At 43.0% G+C, this 21,484-nt stretch overlaps 1 protein-coding gene and 1 pseudogene across 1 annotated transcript in view; both read right to left on the bottom strand.

Annotated features, from left to right (window-relative positions):
* Positions 1 to 14,262, bottom strand: part of CACHD1 (cache domain containing 1) — a 345,168-nt gene extending 330,906 nt beyond the window's left edge. The window contains exon 1 of the mRNA XM_007959187.2: positions 14,017 to 14,262. Coding sequence (XP_007957378.1) covers positions 14,017 to 14,262 — 246 coding nt within the window. The remainder of the gene's footprint in view (positions 1 to 14,016) is intronic.
* A 2,608-nt stretch (positions 14,263 to 16,870) lies between these two features.
* On the bottom strand, positions 16,871 to 19,582 carry LOC103213659 (annotated as a pseudogene).
* Between the last annotated feature and the right edge of the window lie 1,902 nt (positions 19,583 to 21,484).

The raw sequence follows: 21,484 nt of genomic DNA, 5'->3' as shown, positions 1-21,484 counted from the left end.
ACAATACTATTGCAATTTTCACAAAACACAAAACAAACAAACCCCATTATACTCACAACTAAACAAGGAAATGGGGTACTGAAATTCAGTGTCAAAAAAGAACTCTGTAGCTGAGGTGGAAAATTTAAACAGACCCATAACAAAAGAAGAAATTGAACAGGTCATAAAAAAAATTAACAAAAAAAAGCCCTGACCCAAATGGTTTCACTGGCGAATTCTACCAAACGTTCAGAGAAGAACTGACACCAATCTTACTCAAACTATTCCAGAACATAGAAAAGGATGGAATCTTCCCAAATTCATTTTATGAAGCAAGCATAACCTTGGTACCAAAACTAGGCAAAGACATCACTAACTAAAAAGGAAAACTACAGACCAATATCCCTCATGAATAGATACGCAAAAATCTTCAACAAAATCCTAGCCAATAGACTACAATAACATATCAAGAAAATAATACATTATGACCAAGTAAGGTTCATACCAGGTATGCAAGGATGGTTCAACAATCAACATCATCCATCACATAAACAAAACAAAGGAAAAGAACCATATCAATTGATGCAAAAAAGGCATTTGATAAAATCCAACACCCATTCATGATAAAACGCTCAGCAAAATAAGAATAGACGGGACATTCCTCAACATAATAAAGGGCATATATGCCAAACCAATAGCCAACATTATTCTCAATGGCGAGAGACTGAAACTATTGCCTTTGTGAACAGACAAGAATGATCTCCATCACCACTTCTATTCAACATTATATTGGAAGTCTTAGCCAGGGCAATAAGACAAGAAAGGGAAATCAAAGGCATCCAAACTGGTAAGGAAGAAGTCAAACTATCCCTGTTTGCTGATGATATATATTATCCTATACATGGTAAACCTAAGAGACTCAGCAAAAAATTACTGGAACTAATTAAGAGATCTAGCATAGTGGCAGGATACAAGATCAACATCCAAAAATCAGTTGGATTCCTCTACACCAGCAAAGAGATTGCTGAAAACGTAATAAGGAAATCTATACCATTTACAATACCAAAAAAAAACCAAACTCATTGCTGTCAAGTTGGATCTGACTCACAGTGACCCCTCCTTGGGTCTCCGGTGATATCACTATGGAAGTAGATTGCCCAACCTTCCTTCCGAGGAGCGGCTGGTGGGTTTGAACCGCCAGCCTTCTGGTTAGCAGCCACATGCCTTAAGCACTACACAACCAGAGCTGCCATTTACACTGTGCAGTGTAGTAAATTACTTAGTGTGGCTTTTCTACCCATGGTCTTTGTAAACTCCAAGGTGGGATTTTCTATGAGCAACTGAGAAGCTATCCACCTCAGTTATTTCTGTTGGGTGTGGCACAATACAATGTTCTGAGAGGTTCCCACTCTCTCACTTAGAGTTCTGATGCTGTGATTGGCTAGTTTGACCACCCTTCCGGGCTCAAAAGGAGGCCTCCTGGAGGCAGAACTCTAACTGCTGGTGGAGGAAGATGTGCTGCTGAAAGAGACACGTGCCCCTGCAAGAGACACGTGCCGCTGGGAAAGAGATGCGAGAGACACGCATTGCTGAGTGAGACACCGAGGGACCAGCACTGCTGGGAAAAAGACTGTGAGAGACTGTTGGCTGAGGGATGTTGGGCTGGGAGAGAGACTGAGCGTTCTTCCTGAACTTGAGTTGTAGCCTGGTGCTTCCCTAATAAACCCCATAATCTGTGAGTTCTGTGTGGCCACTGCAGTGAATTATCGAACCCAGGAGAGAGGTGGTGGGTGCTTTGGGAGGAATGGTTGGAGAAAGGGCTGGAGGGAAGCAGCATGTCTGGCCTTGCAGTAATAGGCCTTGGGTTACTGCTGGTAATCCTGTCTTCCTCTTGTGGGATTAGAGGAGGTCAGAATATGTGGCCTCCTTGCCCTTTTTGCACACTGCTCCCAAAAAAATAAAATAAAATACTTGGGAATAAATCTGTCGAAGGACACAAAAGACCTACACAAAGAAAACTACAAATCACTACTCCAAGAAACCATGAGATCTACATAAATGGGAGAACATACCATGCTCGTGGATAGAAAGATAGAACATTGTAAAAATGTCAATACCACCCAAAGCAATCCCAAACCAGATCCCATCACCATTCTTTAAGGTTATGGAAAAACAGATCATTAATTGAAAGGAAAGAGACCTCGAATAAGCAAAGCACTACTGAAGAAGAACAAAGTAGGAGGTCTCACACTCCCAGATCTCAAAACCTACTATACAGCCACAGTAGTCAACACTGCCTGGTACTGGTACAATGACAGACACATAGACCAGTGGAACAGAAGTAAGAACCCAGAAATAGATCCATCAACCTATGGTCAGCTGATCTTTGATAAAGGACTGAAATCCATTAAATGGGCAAGCGGTAGTCTTTAACAAATGGTGCTGGGAAAACTGGATATCCATTTGCAGAAAAATGAAACAAAATCCATACCTCATACCATACACAAAAACTAACTCCAGACGGATCAAAGACTTAAATGTGAATGAAACCTAAAACTATAAGTTCCTCAAGAAAAAAACAGGGGCAAATTTAGGGGCCCTAACTTATGGCATAAATAGACTGCCAAGCATAACCCAAAATGCACAAACAGCTGAAGATAAACAACATGAATGGGGCCTTCTAAAAATTAAATTTTTATATGCTTCCAAAGACTTCTCCAAGAGTCAAAAGAGAACCTACAGATTGGGAAAAAACATTCGGCAATGACATATCTGACAAGGGACTTATCTTTAAAATTTATAGAAAACTCCAACACCTCAACAACAAATGATTAACAAACCAATTTAAAAATGGGCAAAAGACATGAATAGACACTTCACGCAACAAGACATTCAGGTGGCCAGCAAATACATGAACAAATGGTCATGATCATTAGCCATCAGAGAGATGCAAATCAAAACAACAGTAAGATACTATCTCACCCCAGCACTAATGGCAAAGTTCAAAGAGACACAAAATAACAAATGCTGGTGAGGATGTGGAGAGATTGGGACTCTCCTACACTGCTGGTGGGACTGTCAAATGATATAACCACTTTTCAAAGCAGTATGGAGATTCCTTAAAAAGCTAGAATTATAAAACATTTGATCCAGCCATCCCATTACTAGGTATATATCCTAAAGAAGTGAAAGCCAGGACAAGAACAGATATATACACACCCATGTTCATCGCAGCACTTTTTACAATAGCAAAAAGATGGAAACAACCTACGTGCCCATCAATGGAAGAATGGATAAGCAAACTATGGTACATACATTCAATGGAACACTATGCAACACTAAAGAATAATGTAGAATCGTAGTATCTGCAAAATACCACATAATGTGGATGAACTTGGAGGACATTATGCTGAATGAAATAAGTCAATCACAGAAGCCCAAATATAGTATTATTAGTTCATTATTGTAGAAAGTCAAGGAAAAGTTTATATATAGAAGGAAACTTTCTTTGTTGGTTAGGGGTGGGAGGGGAGAGGAGGGAAAACTGCAAAAAAAAAAAAAAAAAATCGCATGACCCATGTCACTTTAGTTTTGTGTATTTCACTGTACAAAAATATTTCAATAAAATGTATTAAAAAAGAAAAGAACTCTGCCTGAAAATTTGAGGTGGAATTTCCTTCTGCGGCTAAAAAATACCAAAGAATCAAAGTTGTGTTTATACTTTTTCTTTTTAAATTAAAAAAAAAAAATTACTTTGGTGGTACAGGCTCATAATTATAAACAGCTATTAACTACTTAAATTTGCTTTTTTAGAAAAATATCTAACCGCATTCTAATAAGTCTCAGAATATTTATATTTCGTTAGTGATGCACTGACTTCTAGGAATTTAAATAACAACTTCAGGGGAGAGAAAAAAAAGAAAAGCTAGTCGGCTATCAAATTAGGCCTTGAACAAGCAAAAAAAAAAAAGAAAAGAAGAAGTAATTACTATTAAGTCAAGGTACCTTCCCATTTTAAGCCAAACTTCTCTTTGGAAAAATGGAGCTCCCACAAAGTACTGTTGTGAAAAACAGTACTGTTTTTTTAAAAAAAGTAAGAATCATGAACAATACTTGAGTTCTAAATCTACAGCTTACTGCTGATATGCTCTCCAGAGAGCCACTTCCCCATTGGGTCTCAATTTTCTAGTCTGTAGAATGGCAGGAGAGAAGGATAAATTGACTGTGTTTCTGTTCCTTTCTAATGATCCTGACACCCAGTCATCTGTGGATCTGAGAGACCAGAGAAAAAGGCAAGCCAAGGGCAGGCCTACTGAAACTAGATTCTACAACCTCCCAAAGCAGACCACAGTGGGCAGTCAGCAAGCCTGTCTGTGGGCCAGAAGCAGAGAGACCATGAAGCAGGTCTTCCCCACACTGGACCTGGGGAGGCAGAACCTAGAAGGAAGCAGGCCCTGGCAGCTGGCTGCTTCTAATGGTGTCTGAATCTTAAACCTCTTCAGATGAGTTTTCCAGGAACAAAACCCTCTTCAGATTCCTGGCTTCTCTCCTCTGAGCACAACTCCCCCAAATACAAAGGACTCAAGTGACAAGAAGTTGCTAGTACCCAACTGAAACGCTGGTAAACTGTTTTAGCTACCTTGGAACCTGGAGAAGAACCTATTTAAGAAGGTAAGGCATGCAAAGAGAAGAGTAGGGTACTGGCCCTATTGTTTAAATTCTAATCTACCCCTGCCTAATGACTTACTACTCCAGACTGGTCAAGGTCCCTAAGTGGTACAAATGGTTATGGTCAACTATTAATCGATGCCCTTTTGCAGCTGGTGTCAGAAGCAGGGTTCACTGCCATGGCTCCAGACTCATAAACATGGGAGTATTGTCTGAGTTCTGTGTGGCCACTGCATGGAACTCTGGTGGCATAGTGGATAAAGAATTTTGCTGCTAACAAGAAGGTCAGTGGTTCAAACTCACCAGCCACTCCAGAGGGAAGATGGGGCAATCTACTTCTGTAAAGATTTACAGCCTAGAAAACCCAATGGGGGGGTCACCGTGAGTCAGTATAGACTCAATGGCAGTGAGTATGGGTTGTTTTATATATATCACATACATAGAGGTGCCTGGGAAAAAAGGCTTTGTGATCTGCTTCCATAAAGGTTACAGCCAAGGAAACCCTATGGAGGACAGTTCTACTCTGAAACACATGGGGTTGTTATGAGTCAAAATCAACTCAATGGGTAACAGGTTTGGTTTCTGGTTCAATTGTGTAAGGCAGGATGATCCACTGTTACTCAAATCACTGTGCACTGAGTATTCTATTACCTGCCATATAACAAGTCTTCACTAACCTGAGGGATCCCACGTGACATCTGCCTACTTCTCCAGAATCTTCTTTTGCCCTTCTTTCCCCTCTAGCTCTCTAAACTCCAAACCTTAATGCCATCTTTCTATCCTTCAAAGGTGCTACATCTTCCCTCTCCAAGGAACCTTCTGGGAATTCTACTCTTTGACTAACCAACTCCTATTCATTCCATCTCCTCAGGGAGGCCTTCCAGAGAGTCCCTCCCTATCCCCCTCCCCCAACAGGTTAACATCCCTGGCATACTTTCTCCAAGTATTCAGTACCTCCCCTCTCCTAACACTGATTATATCTGAAATTAAATAATGGATAACTCAGCATAACAAGGTGCCTGACACAAAATAAACACTCAATAAATATTTGTTGAGGTAATTATGATGACAGGGAGCTCATCTTTCAAAATAATCCATTTTAGAACTCTGTTTTTAAGGAGAAATTTGCTTATCCATTACCTCTACTCACAAACACTGGTTTTATTTCCAGGAAGCCAGTGAACAATTCTAATCCAGACTCTGCAAATTGGTGGCCTCTGGCCCAATCCAGCCTGCAGATATGTTTTGTTTGGCCTGAATAGTGTTGTTTTTAAATCTGAATTAGCTGCCAACATTTTAAGAATCAAGAGATTCATCTCAAAAACTCAATTTCCAGCTCCTCCTTTAAAACAGAGTGCTGTGCAAGACAGGACTCACAATGCCACTTGACACAATTTTATGAGTTGAGTGGCACCTGCCCCCCCTGCAGCCAGGGCTTATGCCCTCCAGTGTGCAACAGTCAACACCACTCCCTACTGCCCTACACCTGGCCCACTGCTCTCATTTTACCTAATTTATCCTTACATGCTACTGTTGTTTGTTGCTGTGGAGTCCATTTCCACGCCACATGTGTTACAGGGTCCAACTGCTCCATAGGGTTGTCTTGGCTATAACCTTAACAGAAGCAGATGACCGGGCCTTTTCTTCTGTGGTACTGCTGGGTAGGCTCGAACCACCAACCTTTAAGTTAGCAGCCAAGCACAAACCATCTGCACCACAGAGGGACGTATCCTTACATGTAGAGACACTAGATTTAGCAACCCCGGGTATACTTTATGCTCCATATTTTAGCTTTTTTGTTTTTCTGTCTTGAATCATACAAGTTGGTTTAGCCTCCTTGACAAGGCATAAGCTTGCAGAGGGAAAGCCAGATGTCCCATATTTCTCCTGTACTCTCTCAACTTCTAATACAGCAAGAGGCTAAAACCAGACTAAACCAGTTGCCGTAGAGTCTTTTCTGACTCATGGCAACCCCATGTGTGTCAGAGTAGAACTGTGCTCTGTAGGGTTTACAGTGGCTGATTTTTTCAGAAGCAGATGGCCAAGTTTTTCTTCTGAGGATCCTCTGAGTAGACTTGAACCACCAATCTTTCAGTTAGTAGCCAAATGCTTGTGCTATGCAAGGAGTCCCAATATTTGGCACTCAGCCAATATTTGGCTGACAGATTTTATGTACATAGCCCAGATCTTTCTTTTCAATCCTCCCAGCTCTCCCACTTAGGGCTATTATCTTGCCTTATTCCCTTCTCATTCCTGCCTCCTAAAGGCAAAGGGAACAGGAACAAAAAGAAGATGCAGTCTTTACCATGGTCCCTCTCTGCATCAATCAAATACAGTCTCCAAGTTACAAATGAGACCATTTCTAAGTGTGCCTTTAAGTTTGAACAGGTGCCTACAGTTCTTATTTAGCCCTACTTTTGTGAAAGAAAAACTAGAAGTCTCTTCCATGGTTTCAAAGCTGCACATGCAGCAAGTGAAGATGATTGTGATAAAGAATTTGTTGAGAGGAGGCGTAGTGGATAGGTTGGGTTTTTTAGGGGCTGCTTCAAAAGTTTCAAAGTGAGGGCAAATTTACATAATATTAAAGGACAAGTAGGAGTAAGCCTGTATGAAGTTCTGGTGGTGTAGCGGCTAAGGCATCTATCTGGCTGCTGACCAAAAGGTCAGTGGTTTGAACCCACCAGCCGCTCTGAAGAAAGACAAGGCACTTCAGTGAAGATTTATAACCTTGGAAGCCCAATGGCAGTCGCTATGAGTCAAAATTGACTGAATGGCAGTGAGTTTGATTTGAGGAGTAAGCCCAACATTTTTAACTGAGGGATTTACTTTATGTATACAGACTATGCCAGCCACTAAGAAAACAATAGAAAGGCCAGGAGTGGAAATAAGAAATGACAGCATGTTAAGGGATAAAAAATGGGGTTCCAGAGGAACTTCTCAAAGAGATAAGCTTGCATGTTGACTTTTAAATTTTTTCTCTCCCTATGAACCACATGAAGCAGGTAGACACTGAAGTTCAGATATTTAGAAACATAACAGAAGTTGCTGTTGTTGTAATGTGCCGTCAAGTCAGACCCAACTCATAGCGACCCCTCCTTGGGTTTCCGAGGCAGTATCACTACGGAAGTAGATTGCCCAATCTTCCTTCAGAGGAGTGGCTGGTGGGTTTGAACCACCAGCCTTCTGGTTAGTAGTCAAGTGCCTTCGGCACTACACTACCAGAAGTTACACAGGCAAAACTTGGCTGGTCAACATTGTTGTTGTCCCTTCATATTTTCAATTTCAATAAATACTTACACCAGGTCCAAGCAGATCTAAAAGAGGTCCCATTCCAGTGAAAGGTAATACCAAAACTCCAGAGTTTTGCAAAGTTCCTCTCCACTCATCCAACTTAAGCTCAAAGGAAGGAACTCTTTAAGCAGCAACCAGAAATAGCACCAACAAGTTATAAAGTGGGAAACCATCTCGTTTCCTCAACTCCTCCAGAGTCAAGCAGAATTGCCGCAAAAATCCCTAATAAGCACGAGGGAGGATGCCAGCAAAGACAGGTCTTAGCAGCCAGGAAATGAAGAGGTACTAAGTGCAATAGGATAGTTAATCAGAAGTTGTGATAGTTGGAGCTGTGTGTCAACATGGCCGGACCACAATTCTGTGTGCTTTAAGCAATTGTGATGCGAGTTATTCCCATGATGGGATTGGATGTACATGTTTTGAGCAGCCAATCCGTTGAAAGGGAATTTCCCTAGGGGTGTTGCCTGCTTCCAGTATATTGATGGACATCCTGGGAAAAGAGACACTCTTCTGTGGATCAGGATCCTGTTGTGCTGCCTACAACTGTCCCTAAGTGAACAATCCACCATTTGGTCTGGAGATCTTGGATTCATCATTTGTTGGAGTCAACAGCTGGTATACTGCCTGACAACCTTGAGCTCGTCAGCCCCTGCAGCTGCATGAGTAGGGAAAAGCCTCCAGCTTGACATTTGATCTAAGAACTTAGGACTTGCCAGCTTCTATTAAGTGTGTGAGCCATTTTCCTAAGATAAATTTCTCTTTCTCTGTATGTATATATAAGCTTTACTGGTTTTACTTCTCTAGAGAACCCAGCCTAACACAGAAGTCATTCAAATTTTTTTTTTTTTTTTTTTTTCCTTAGGCTCTTTCTTAACCAAGTTCAACCAAATATCATCCATCAATGGTCAATTTTCTTCTGCCCTCAAATGTTAATTCAGAGGGGAGCAAGGCAGCAATTTTTCCACTACGGCTTATATTATACACAGGGCACTGAATCAAATCACATTACTTGCAAACGCAGGTGATTTTTTTCCCCTATAACATTCGACATTGCATGGGAACACATTCAATCACTGTAAAATTGTGCCATGCCTGGTATGATGCACATGATTTAGTGTAAAATACAAAAAGGCCCTAAACATGACTGCAAAACAGCATGCAGTTACAATAGAGCCACCAAGGCACTTATATCCAGTAACCATAGAAGTTCTAGTTGATGATGCCCAAAGTAACTAAATAAGACATGGGAACCATGTTATTATCCAGGGTTGCATAGTAGTCACGGCCACCCTCCTACTGAGGAGTTTAAGAAGCACCAACTAGGTTGCCTGGTGCTATACCAAAGAGACTTAGAAATGTCTGATGAACTACTGACTTTGTTACCCTTCATGTTTAAGGCCATGCTGCTGCTATCAAGGCTGGTTTCTATGTATGAAGGCTTCACTGAACACATCAAGGGAGAAGTAGGCAACTTACTAGACGTCACCAGAGGACTTGGGAAGCCTTCTTCTGTGTTTCCATAATAACCTGTTTCTACATCTAGCACTAGGTTCCTGGTTGGCATTCGGCTAGTAAACAAAAGGTCGGTGGTTCTAACCCACCCAGTGGCTCTGCTGGAGAAAAGGCCTGGTGATGTGTTTCCATAAAGACTACAGTCAAGAAAACGCTATGGAGCATGGGGTCATGATGAATGGAAATCAACTTCAAGCACAAGACCACACCTCTACTACTGCACTAATCCACTGTACTGTAATGCCTCTACACCTCTGGCTAACTCCCACATCAATTAATGCCTCTTATTACATCTACCTCCATTATTAGTGGAGAGTTTATGGGCGCAGAACTGGCATCCCTAGCCTAGTCTAACAATGAAAGTGCCTCAGAGAGTTTGTTGGATGTATGCAAAAATGAACAAATGAACTTAAATATTAATATTCTGTTGCATACAAAGAAGGTATGCCCTTTTACTTTTCCACTGCAGTCACTAATTGAAACATTGTTTCAGCCTTTCAGCCAACATCACTGCCTCAGCTGAGCCCCTTCAGCTCCTGAAGTCACATCTCCCTGGCTGCTGCTCTTGCATATGAGTTGAAGCTACAGTTAGTGCTTCTGGTATTTCTTCTGCTCCTAATGGAAAGACATACACCCACAGGCCCCATCCAGCAGCTGTCTTGACCAACCTGCTGGTGTGTCTGCCAAGTTCACAATGCCCAACCCAGCACGCTGTGTTATAGAGAACATCAAGGAGGGTACGCTGGCCATGTGCCAGGCCCTTGCTGTTAGGAAGCCTGTATTGTCATATAATGTTAAATGGGCCTTATAAGTGCCTAGTCAAATGGCACCCAGAGCCAGATATGCCTTCTAACAAGCAGGCATTGGTTTTTACCTGTGCAATCTTACCTCCTCCACCGGAGTGTAAACTCCTTAAGGGCCTGTCTTGTAATAGTTCTTCATGTGCCCCTTAGACACCTAGTATGGTGCTCTGTGCACAGTAAACAATTGATAATTAATTATCAAATTAAGTACAATCACATCCCATCAACATTTCTCAGCCCCAGCTTAACAGGTGCCTTCATGTGCATTATTCTCATGTAGTCTGCAGAGCAAATCTCTAGGAAGAATCAACATCCCCAATTTTACAGACAAAGATCACCCAACTTGTAAATGGTCAGAGCCGGAAGCCAGGCCTCCGAACACCAAACAAGTGGAGTTCCTTCCAATCCATCATGCTATTTGATAAAAACTTGTTGCATAAATGCAGAAACAGAAGAAAGTGTCCCCAGACACAGCCACATACTGCTGCTCCCCAGACAGCAATGCTGATGGCCTCACTTTGCCAGACCCCTGAGGATATGATGATTAGGTTTTTGACTTTGACCCATGATGTATGTCGTCTGCTGTCAGGGGGGCAGTATTCAGTGGCAGCTTTCCCAGGGCACTGGCAAAACTGGCTAGTGCAAGTCATTTAAAGATTTTCTTTTTTTTATGTTGTCCATTATTAAAAAGGAGTAACAACAACAAAAAAAAAAATGGTTAGGCAACCTCCATTTGAAAGTCTTTCTAAGAAAACCTTTATAATAAACCACTTTTCAAACTGTCTTCTCTACAAGCAAGCAAAACTATGTCATGGCAAAGTACAGTACAGAAAGAAGGCCTGGTTTTTGTTTTTGTAGAATTATCCCTTGCAACCTCCTGTGAGCGTTATATGCTGCCATTCGCAATACTGTGAAACAACAGGCCTAGTTTCAGGGCTACATTGCAAATTTCAGAATTAAAAATTGTCCTTGGAGAATGCCAGCAGCAGAAGCTTTTTAAAAGTCTGGAAAATTGGCTTTTTACACAAAAACTGAGCTACAGAAAGTTTCTCATAAAAGGATGCTGTCCTGAAAGTTCATCCTGTGCTCAAAAACCAAGGTCAAAAAAAAAGGAGTCAATCCCTTAAAAAGGACAGGACATCCCTTTCCGGCACTGAGATAAAACCTCCCCTCCCCACTCCCATATTCGCATGGAAGTCTGACCTGGCTCACCTTAAAGTCCACATGAGGCCATCTCTGAACAAGATATTAATGCTATTTCTATAAAATCCAATATTCTGCAAGGGAGAACTATATAATCTGCACTTTCGGTCATTAAACCTCCATAATTTCAGATCCACCGAACAAATCCCAAAGGTTTACAGAGGAAAAAGTGAAGCTCACAATCTTTGTTCTAATGGCCAAAAATCTAACCTGAATTAAATTTTATGTTTACAAGTATTCACACACACACACACACACACACACACACACACAAATAAAAAGCTGGCAGTCTAAATTAAAAGAAGATTCTTTACCCCAGTTTCCCCAGATGGAGGCAAGTGGTAGATCAATGTACAGCTCTAGGAGAGGAATTTAAATACAGTATGTGCATCGCCTTTCAAAAAAAGGAGAGAAGCCACTTAACATTTTGCCACACAAAACCCTGTCCGCAGGAGGCCAGTTTCCACAATGAGGTTGCAAAGGTGTTAGAAAGAGGCCAGTTGGGAGGAGATAAAGGACCATTTGGACACAAACCCCCTACCGATCAGAGCTTTTTTTTTTTTTTCCCTAAAGGGTCTCTTTTTCAACAGGGAAGCCTTTTAAATCTACATTTGCTTTGGATCCCTACCTGAATGACAATGTGGTAGGATCCAATTTCACCTTTTGTCATAGATCAGGTGAGAAACAGTAAAACTGCTGTCAGCATCTTAGAAAAACCAAATCGTTAGCTTACATAGGGATGAGGGGGAAAAATAACCTAAAATATCTTGTCAAGCTGTGGGGTGAAGGGGAACAAATGCCTAATAATCCTACAAGCAGAGTCTAAAACTGCAACATAGTATGCTTCCTTTACTAGAAGATTACTAATTCTATTTGTGCTATGAATTGAAACACTGACCACTGAAAAATAAAACCTAACCTTTTCCTAACATTTTAGTTCCATCTCCTCTAAGTCACTTCACTCCTAAGAACTGTTAGAAATAACCTGAAATCAAAACCTGCATATGGAAAAAATTATAGCTGAATGTGAACCTGAAAAATCTGTACAAAGAGACAGTTAAATGGTATATCTTAGAAGCTTATCTATTATTATGCAAATGAAGAAAAAATCCAACTCTACTGCCTTTCAGGGCTGAGTACGTGCAAAAAAAAAAAAAAAAAGGGAAACAAAACCAAACAGTAAAATAACCTTTAAAGCAAACCATCCACTCCACAACCTTACCTCACCCTTCGGGGGAAAAATAATCCCAATCGTTTTTCACTACAGTGAAAATAATCTGAGGAAATAGCTTTAAGAAAATTTTATCATCTTGGAAGAAGCCTTCATGCGGGGGGGGGGGGGGATGTCAAAAGATGTTGGAAACAAGAATCCCAAAGTGGCTCAAAACACCTCTCCCGGTGGGAGGTGGAAGGGGTGGTCACAGTAGGACTCGAAATCAGAAACTTATTCCAAGAACACATCACTGGACACTTCGCTCTTTCGAAGGCAGTACTCTTCAACATTATTATTATTGTTAGAATGCAAAAGAGAATGATATAAAAGAATGTTATAGCAAAGGTATCCGACTCCAAATGCCATCTCAATCTCTCCTAATCAAGTGGGCTTTCCGGCCAAGTAGATTAAAATAACGGCTGATGGAATCTCCAGGTTGATGCTGTTTATTCATTTTTACTACTGTTCTCTACAAGTACCATCTTCCGGATTCCTTATTAGCCACCGGCAATTTTTCTGTAAGCTTCTCTTCCTCTCCTAGGGAGGATGGGTACGAAAAACATTCTGAAGAAATAGGGACCTTGCACACTTTGCTCCCTTTTACCTTCCCCCAAAAAAGGCACACACACGCACAAAAAAATCACACTGCCAAACAGCGCGAAACCTACAGCAGCCACAGCGGAAAGCAACAAAAAAAAAAGTCCCACACACAAAACAAGAGTCGGGAATCTACCAGGAACCTACAAAGCCAGCCCCTCCCCCAGGCACTGGGGCGAGAGGATAAGGAGCACGGAGCCCACTCCCGGGACCGCTACGCACGCTGCGGCGCCTTTCCTCCTCTCGCCCATCCGTGCGTCTGGGTCTGAGAACTCGAGAGGTGGTCAAGGGGTGAAATGACGATCTCCGGGAATCGTCCGCCGGCTGCCCCGGGATGGGCGCACAAAGAGGAAAGAGTAGTTTGCAGGAGCGGCGGGATGAAAACAAGTCTGCGAGGGAGAAGCGTGCAAATTAAGGAAGGAGGTGCAGGGCATTGGAGGACCTCACCTAGAAAAAGAAGCTGGTGCTCGGAAGAGGGGGGCTGTGAGGGGGAAAGTGAATTCCGTGCAAAGGGCTGGGGATTCCGTCAAGGAGAAAGGGAGGGGTGTCTGAGTGCATGGAAGGAGTTAGTGTGTAGTGAAGAGGGTTATACCAAAGGACAGAAGTGGTCCGGCAGGACTAGGGGCTCTGTGCATGCAAGAAGGGCCGATGCACGTTCTACAAACATGTGCCGGGGAATGGGACGTAGGTTTGAGCAGAAAAGAAAGGCATGCTGCCTGGCAAGTTGGAGACGCGATAGGGGCCACTTACCTGCATAGTAACGACCCCTAGCTCCTCGGCCGCCAGCCTTCGCATCTGGCTCGCCAGCACTTGCGCCTCGTCCAGGATGGAGAAGTCGGCTTCGGCCCCGGCGCCCGGGAGCCAGCACACGAGCAGCCAGAGCAGCCAGAAGGGCAGCCGCCGTGCCCTGGCTCCGGCTTGGCCGAGTGAGCTCTGGCAGTGGCCGACCAGGGCGCCTGCCCCTGCTGTCTCCTCTTCCTCTGGCTCACGGGCCATGCTTCCTCCTCCGACTCCCTGCCGACTGGCTCCGGGCGTGGGGAAGCGGGAAGGAGGAACGGGAGGTGCGCCAAGGGCCCGCTCGGCGCACCCGCAAAAACTTTCTTCCTCTTCTGCAGAGTCCTCTGCGCGCCGCAGCGGATTCTCCCAAACTTAGGGGGCGCCCGGCTACGGCGCGGGAGCGCGAGCGGCCACCATCACCGAGCTCCGGCGACGGGCGGGAGAGGAAGCGGTCGCGCGAGCAGTCCGAGGGACCCCGGGCACCGGCTTGGCCCCCTCTATGCTGGGCGTCTCGGGAGAGCCGCGGCGCCCACAGCCTGGGAAGTGCGGGCCGGGCGGCCGCGGACCTGACAGTCGCGGCCACAAGCCGCGGAGCTTTCGCTTCCCCGAATCCCAGCGCTGCGAGGCGGCTACGGCGGCGAGGGCGGGCTGCAGCGCCGGGGGAGGAGGAGGAGCGGAGACCGGGCTGCGAGGCTGGGGCAGCCACCGGAGCAAAGAGGGAGAGGGGGAGGTTTGAAAGAAAAAAAAAAAAAAACTGAAAGAAAGAAAGAGGTGGGGGAAAGGGAGGTGTCTGGTGCCACCACGCTGTGCTCCGACTCCGTGCACTTCCCGGCTCCGCCGCCGCCGCCACTGCTGTGGTGATTTATGGAACCAGAGACAGAAAGGCGGGGAAATTCCCCCAGTCGCCCCTCCTATCTTTCCTTCGCTCCCGCCTCAGAACCTGCCCCCCGAGACGCTCGGGGGCAACAGATATTCTCTTCTCTAGGGTTCCAGACGCACGAGGAAAGGGGGCTCACTTGGACCCTTCTATTTGGCCGGTGACCGCGACTCCAGCCACAGCCTCCGCCTACGCGAGGGAGTCCCGAGTCCCACCCGTTCAAGGTTCCACCCATCGAAAGTCCCTTTAAGTTCTAAGACGCTGGCTTTCTGCCTGCCAGAAATTTGGAGAGGAGAGGACTGCCTTATTGTGCGTCCGCTCCCTTTCTGGGATGTTATTGATAGAATAGCCAGACCTCGTTCGATCAGCAGATTATTTCTGAGCAGGCAACCCTGTGCTCTGGGGGTTGTATACATTATGCTTTAATCCCCAGGACATTCCTATGGGGTACGTATCTTTATCCCAGATTTTTGGAAACAAAAACTGAGGCTTGGCGAGAGGGAGTAAATTGCTAAAGGTCACCCAGGGAATGAGGGAGAGATCTAGAATTTAAGCACAAGTCTCACTCCAAGGCTCTTGCTCTTAAACACGACACGGTTCTGTGTCTCTTTGGAAGTGAACCACCTGATCCCATCAAAAGCAGAAAACTACTGAACCGGAGTTCCCACACACACACACCTGTTCTAAGAAGCAGGCGGAGGCAAGGTTAACCTTCCTGTCTGCTCCTGACTCCCGGCTCTGAGAAATCACCTATTGGAAGCACCTGGGTCAAGTGAATGGGGGAAGGAGATGGAAAGCAACCATTCCTTCTTCCAAGCCCTGTGGGGTCGCTGATTGTAGGCTCCCAGAGAACACAGCCATGCACAAGAAGACCGAAGGACTTGCCTAGGGTTACCTAGCAGAGATGTTAGCAGGACTGTTGTTAGCTGCCCTCGAGTCTCCCAGACTCATGGTGACCCCATGTGTTACAGAGTGAAAATACTCCATACTGGTTGTGATGGTTATCTTTACGAAAGTAGTTTGCCAGGCCTTTCTCTCACCAAGTGGCTGGGTGGGTTCAATATCAACCTTTGGATTAGTCCCTCATGGCAAACTGCTTGTGCCACCCAGGCTTCTGCAGGAGGACTAGATCCTGGATTTAGTTGCTCTTTTGCCTTCACAGTTTTATTTCTTTGTCTACATATTGTGTTTAAAAAAAAAAAAAAAAAAAAATCTCCTCCTGTAAGCAGTCCCTGGCCCTTTTTACACTCCTTGTGATCCTTTTTGTTGTTAGGTGCCATTGAATCGGTTCCTACTCATAGCGGCCCTGTGTACAAGAGAACAAATCACTGCCCATTCCTTCTCCATCCTCATAATTGTTTCTGTGTTTGAGCCCATTGTTGCAGTCACTGTGTCAATCCATCTCATTGAGAGTCTTCCTCTTCTTCACTGACCCTCTACTTCACCAAGCATGATGTCCTTCCTTCTTCAGGAACTGGTCCCTCCTGAGAACATACGCAAAGTATGTGAGAAGTCTCACCATCTTGGCTTCCAAGGAGCATTCTAGCTGTACTTCTTAGAAGACAAATTTGTTCATTCTTCTGACAGTCCATGGTATATTTAGTTTTCTTCACCAACACCATAATTCAAAAGCAGCAATATTTCTTTTATTTTCCCAGTCTTCAAATATTTTTTCATTAGAAGGCCATCCATTGCCTTCATTTATTGTATTTCAAATCACTATACATTTAACTTTTGTGAAAACACTGCTTGCATTTTCTAGTACAAAAAACCTAAAAATTGTTTAGTTGAGAAATATCCAACTTAAATAGCAAAAAGGTACATCATAATTACTGCTGCACCGCAGTCATTTCTGCATTTCCCATGTTTCTTAAATATCTATCTTGTCTGATAACACACAATATAAAGAGCAGTTATGAAAAACAGACATTTACATATACCTGTAAAGTCTTATTGAGGATATCCTGTTGGCATTGGATAACCAATCATAGCTGCAGCTGCAGTAGCAGGATACGCATATGCCGCCTGTTGGTTCATCCCATTGTGCATATTTGGCACGTTAGTTCCATATTGTTGAGTGCTATTGGAACCATTCTAATAAGTCCCTGTTGGATTACCAGTCCTAAAACTGGTCTGTATATCAGCAGACATAAAATTACGTCCAAAGCTCCCATTGGTGTAATTTGCAGCACTGTAAACAACATTTTGAGTTTTTGCCCCCAAATATCTCTTAAGCAGACTAGAGTAACCTCTGTCATAATTTTCCTTGTCTCTAAAGGTATCGAATCCACCCCTTTTGCTCGCAGAGTATCTGTCCCGACAGTCGTCCTTCATGCCTCTTCTGCCCTTGGAATGACCTGAACCACTGTCTTCCACTAACTAAAAGCAATTTGGGATTTATTACTTGATGGGTGTCATGAAGCGCAGAGATAAGATTGTTCACTTGTTTTATGTTATTAGGTGTAAAGAAATGCTATGCTGTGCCTCTTTTGGTAGTGCAAGCATTTCTTCCAATTCGATGAATATAATCCTCTGAGGAATTAGGGCAGTCTTAATTGAAGACAAATTTCACACATCTTCCACATCTAGCCCTCTGGAGGCTACATCTGTAACAATCAGAATAGGAGCTTTTCCATGTTTGAATTCATTTAGAATCCAGTCTCGTTCTCTTTGACTCTTATCACCATGGATACCCATGACAGGCCACCCATCTCTCCTCATTTTTCTGGTAAGTTCATCACATCTTCTTTTGGTTTCAACAAAACAATGCTTTTATTCTCCTTCTCACTCATGATCTCTTCCATGAGACGAATAAGCTTTTCATCCTTTCCTCATCATGACACACATCAACAATCTGAAGAATGTTGTGGTTTGCACTCAGTTTAGTGCACCAATATTTATGTGAATGCAATCTTTCAGAACGTCTTCAGCAAACTGTCTTACTTCCTTCAGCCAAGTTGCACTCCACATTAGGATTTGCCTATCAGGTCTTATCTGATCCACAATCTTCCTTATTTGGGATTCAAAGCCCATATCATGCATTCTATCTGCTTCATCAAGGACAAGGTAGGTTGTTCTTCTCAGATTGGTTTTCCCACACTCTAAAAAGTCAATCAGTCTTCCAGGTGTTGCAATACAGTTTTCTATACCTCTCTCCAAATCATGTATTTGAGGTCCCTTGGGAGCTCCGCCATAGATGCAAGTAGACTTCAAACGACATGTTCTACAATATTCAGCAGCTCCTTGCACCAGTATTCTTTTGATCTTCCTTATTCATTGTCCAGCTTTCCTTTACCTATTCTGAATTCTTCAACAACTGTTGTCTCTAATATATTATAAATTCTTTCATGTTGTGACATTTCACTCTGTGTTCCCCAAAGACAGGCACATGGGACACTTGCAGCATATCATTCAGTATCTGCAATGTGTGTTTTCCATAATTCCACACCTGCTGGAACAAAGTGAGCTTACTGAAAGCAGGGGCCAATCCATTCATCTCCACTTCATTCTTGTGTATAAAGTAGGTACTATAAAAATAATTCTTAAATCAATAAAGGGATAAAAATCTACTTGAGTGTCTTCCACTCCCAAAGCTGAGCTAACATTTGTTAAGGGGATCATCCTATAAATGGTGTTTTTTATTGTTTCCCTTTGTACACAATAATCAATCAGTGAATCTCAAGACATTAGGCCATGAAATAAGTGAGAAAGAGAACCATAAAAATAATGACAGCTAGCATTATTAATTTTTTGCATTGAATTCTTCAAGATCAGTATTACAAGTTGTCACACATCTCTAATGTATCATTCTGAAACTTCTTCAAGATGGACTCTCTTTCTTGGCCTTTATATGTTGATATTTCTGTTGCTGTTGTCGTTAGTTGCTGACTAGTTAACACCAACTCATGGAGAGTTTACGGACAGCAGAATGAACCGTTGCTGGTCTTGTAACATCTTTATGGTCATCGGTATGTTTGAGTCCATTGTTGCATCTGTTGTGTCAATCCATCTCATTCAAGTTTCCCTTGTTTTCACTGACATGTTGTCCTTTTCAAGGGACTGGTCTTTCCTGATGATGTGTCCAAAGTAAGAAAGCCCAAATCTCATCATCCTAAGTTCTAAGGAGCATTCTGGTTGTATTTCTCTTCAGGCTGATTTGTTGATTCTTCTGGAAGACCACCAGTGTCAACCAATAAGCAAGGAAAACAACACGGGCTTACTTGTGCTTACTTACTAATCTGTAGTAAACAATTTCACCCTTTTTTTCACATCAAAGATTCTGCTCCTAGGTATGGCTGGCAGTTATCTCTCTCCCAGTCCCATAGCACCTTCCTACAGAAGCAAAGCCTCTTTTCAAATTGACAGTTCTTGATAGGGACAGAGTATTCAGTAAGCAAGGTAAGTACACGCTTACTTATGTTTACTTACTAATCTGTAGTGAACAGTTTCATACGTTTTTCACCACAGATGTGATGAAACCCATGTGAGATTACTCACTATAGGTTAGTAAATAAGCACAAGTAAGCTCATGCTTGTGAAAGCCATGTGAAATTATTCACTACAGAATAGGGAGTAAGCACAACTAAGCCCATGCTTACCTTGCTTATTGGGTAATCTACCCCTGCGGACCACAGTATACTCGATATTCTTAGCCAACACCATAATTCAAATGCATCAATTCTTTTGTCTTCCTTTTTCATTACATATTTGGACCCCCATTGCTGTTGAGTCTACTCTAATAGTGACACTGAGACAGAGTAAAACTCCTCCATATGGTTTCTAAAACTTTATGGAAGCAGTCTGCCACATCTTTCTCCTGTAGAGCAGCTGGTGGGTTTGAACCACCAACCTTTCCATGAGCAGCCAAGCACTTAACCACTATGCAACTTAGGCTCATTTGTTTTTGTTTTTTCTGGGAGCGGGGGGGTGGGGGGGTGGGGTAGGGATTCTATTTCTTGGAATTCTAATCCTTTGTCTCCTTTTGTTTTTTCACTCTGAGACTCTTTTTGAGAACTCCCTTCCATCCTCTGCCTTCAATCATCACCAAGTACCAACATTTTACAAACTTCTAAACAATGCTCAGCCTCCCTCCTAAACTGGGTCTCCATTTTCTAACTGCTTACTGGTTTCTCTACCACATATACCTGAATTAAAACTCATTACTGCTCCCTAACTCCACCTAAATCTATATCTGACTTTAAAGCTGGGTGGATGTCACCAACTCTTCAAGTTGGGTACCTCATTCCCCACATTCATTCCTACTCCCTACAGTCTCTCTCACCTGCCCCCTGATGTCCATGTGTATCCCACTGGCTGACTTCAGTTCCTCATCACAGCTCACCTGCATGATGCCACAGTCTTCTCACAGGTCTCCTTATAAATTATCCCTCACTTATTGTTCTATCCCTTACATTAAAACCAAAATCATCCTTCTAAAAGCCTAATCTGAACTTGTCACTCACTAACCTAAACATTTCTTCACAGATAAATAAACATAACACAACAAACAAAGCACTTCATGGTGTTACCTATTGTAGCCACTCTGCCTACCCCCCAATACCTCACCAACTCTAGAAAACAATTTTTTTTTTTCTGACTGCCTTTTTTTTTCTGGCTATCTTAAAAGCTCCCCCTTATCCCACATCTCCTCTTGATAAATTCCTATTCTGAGACTGAGATGTCAGTTTTGTGAAACCTTCTCCACCCCCCACAGAAGTTACTGCTATTGCTCCAAAGCTGTTGGTTCTTCTCTGAGAACTTAATGTCCCCCAGCGTTTAACAAGGAGCACTGTGAATGTCTATTAGAAAATCATGTTTTCTGTACCCTGATTTTTACAACACCATTTGAATTATGGTATAAGCAAAGAATATTGACTATCCCATGGACAACCAGAAGAACAAACAAATCTGTCTTGGATGAGGTATGGTCAGAGTGCTCCTTAGAAGCGAGAATGGCAAGACTTTGCCTCTCATGCTTTGGTCATGTTGTCAGGAGGGACAAGTCCCTGGAGAAGGATATCATGCTTGGTAAAGTAGGGGGTTACTGAAAAAGAGAAAGACCCTCAACATGATTGATTGACATAGTGGCTGCAACACTGGGCTCAAGCATACCAACCACTGTGAGGATGACTCAGGACTGGGCAATGTTTGGTTCTGTTGTACACAGGGTTGCTATGAGTCAGAACCAAATCAACGGCACCTAACAACAACAAATGTTTCCCAAAGGGGAAGTGGTGGTTCAGTGGTGGAATTCTCACCTTCCACGCGGGAGACCTTGGTTTTAATTTCTGACCATTGCTCTTCATGTGCATCCCCACCGTCTGTCAGTGGTGGCTTGGTTGTCAGTGGTGTCACTAGGGTTGGAGTCACTCAGTGTAATAACTCATGGTGTCCCCCCGCAATGGACCACGTCATGTACCAGATCATACAGAATCTTTAGTAATATTTAGTCTTAATTTTAATCATAGAATAATATGTGATATAGTTGTAAGTCATTTAAATGTAATATTTCTAAGATTGTATGAACAGTAACACCAAAATAGTAAAATCTTTCGACATTGAATT

The sequence above is a fragment of the Orycteropus afer genome, unplaced genomic scaffold, assembly GCF_000298275.1.
Source record: "Orycteropus afer afer isolate SDZICR_OR568_19922 unplaced genomic scaffold, OryAfe1.0 scaffold00016, whole genome shotgun sequence".
Taxonomy (NCBI): Eukaryota; Metazoa; Chordata; class Mammalia; order Tubulidentata; family Orycteropodidae; genus Orycteropus; species Orycteropus afer.
Note: the sequence above shows the minus strand (reverse complement) of the source record. Positions and strands in the feature narration are given on the sequence as shown.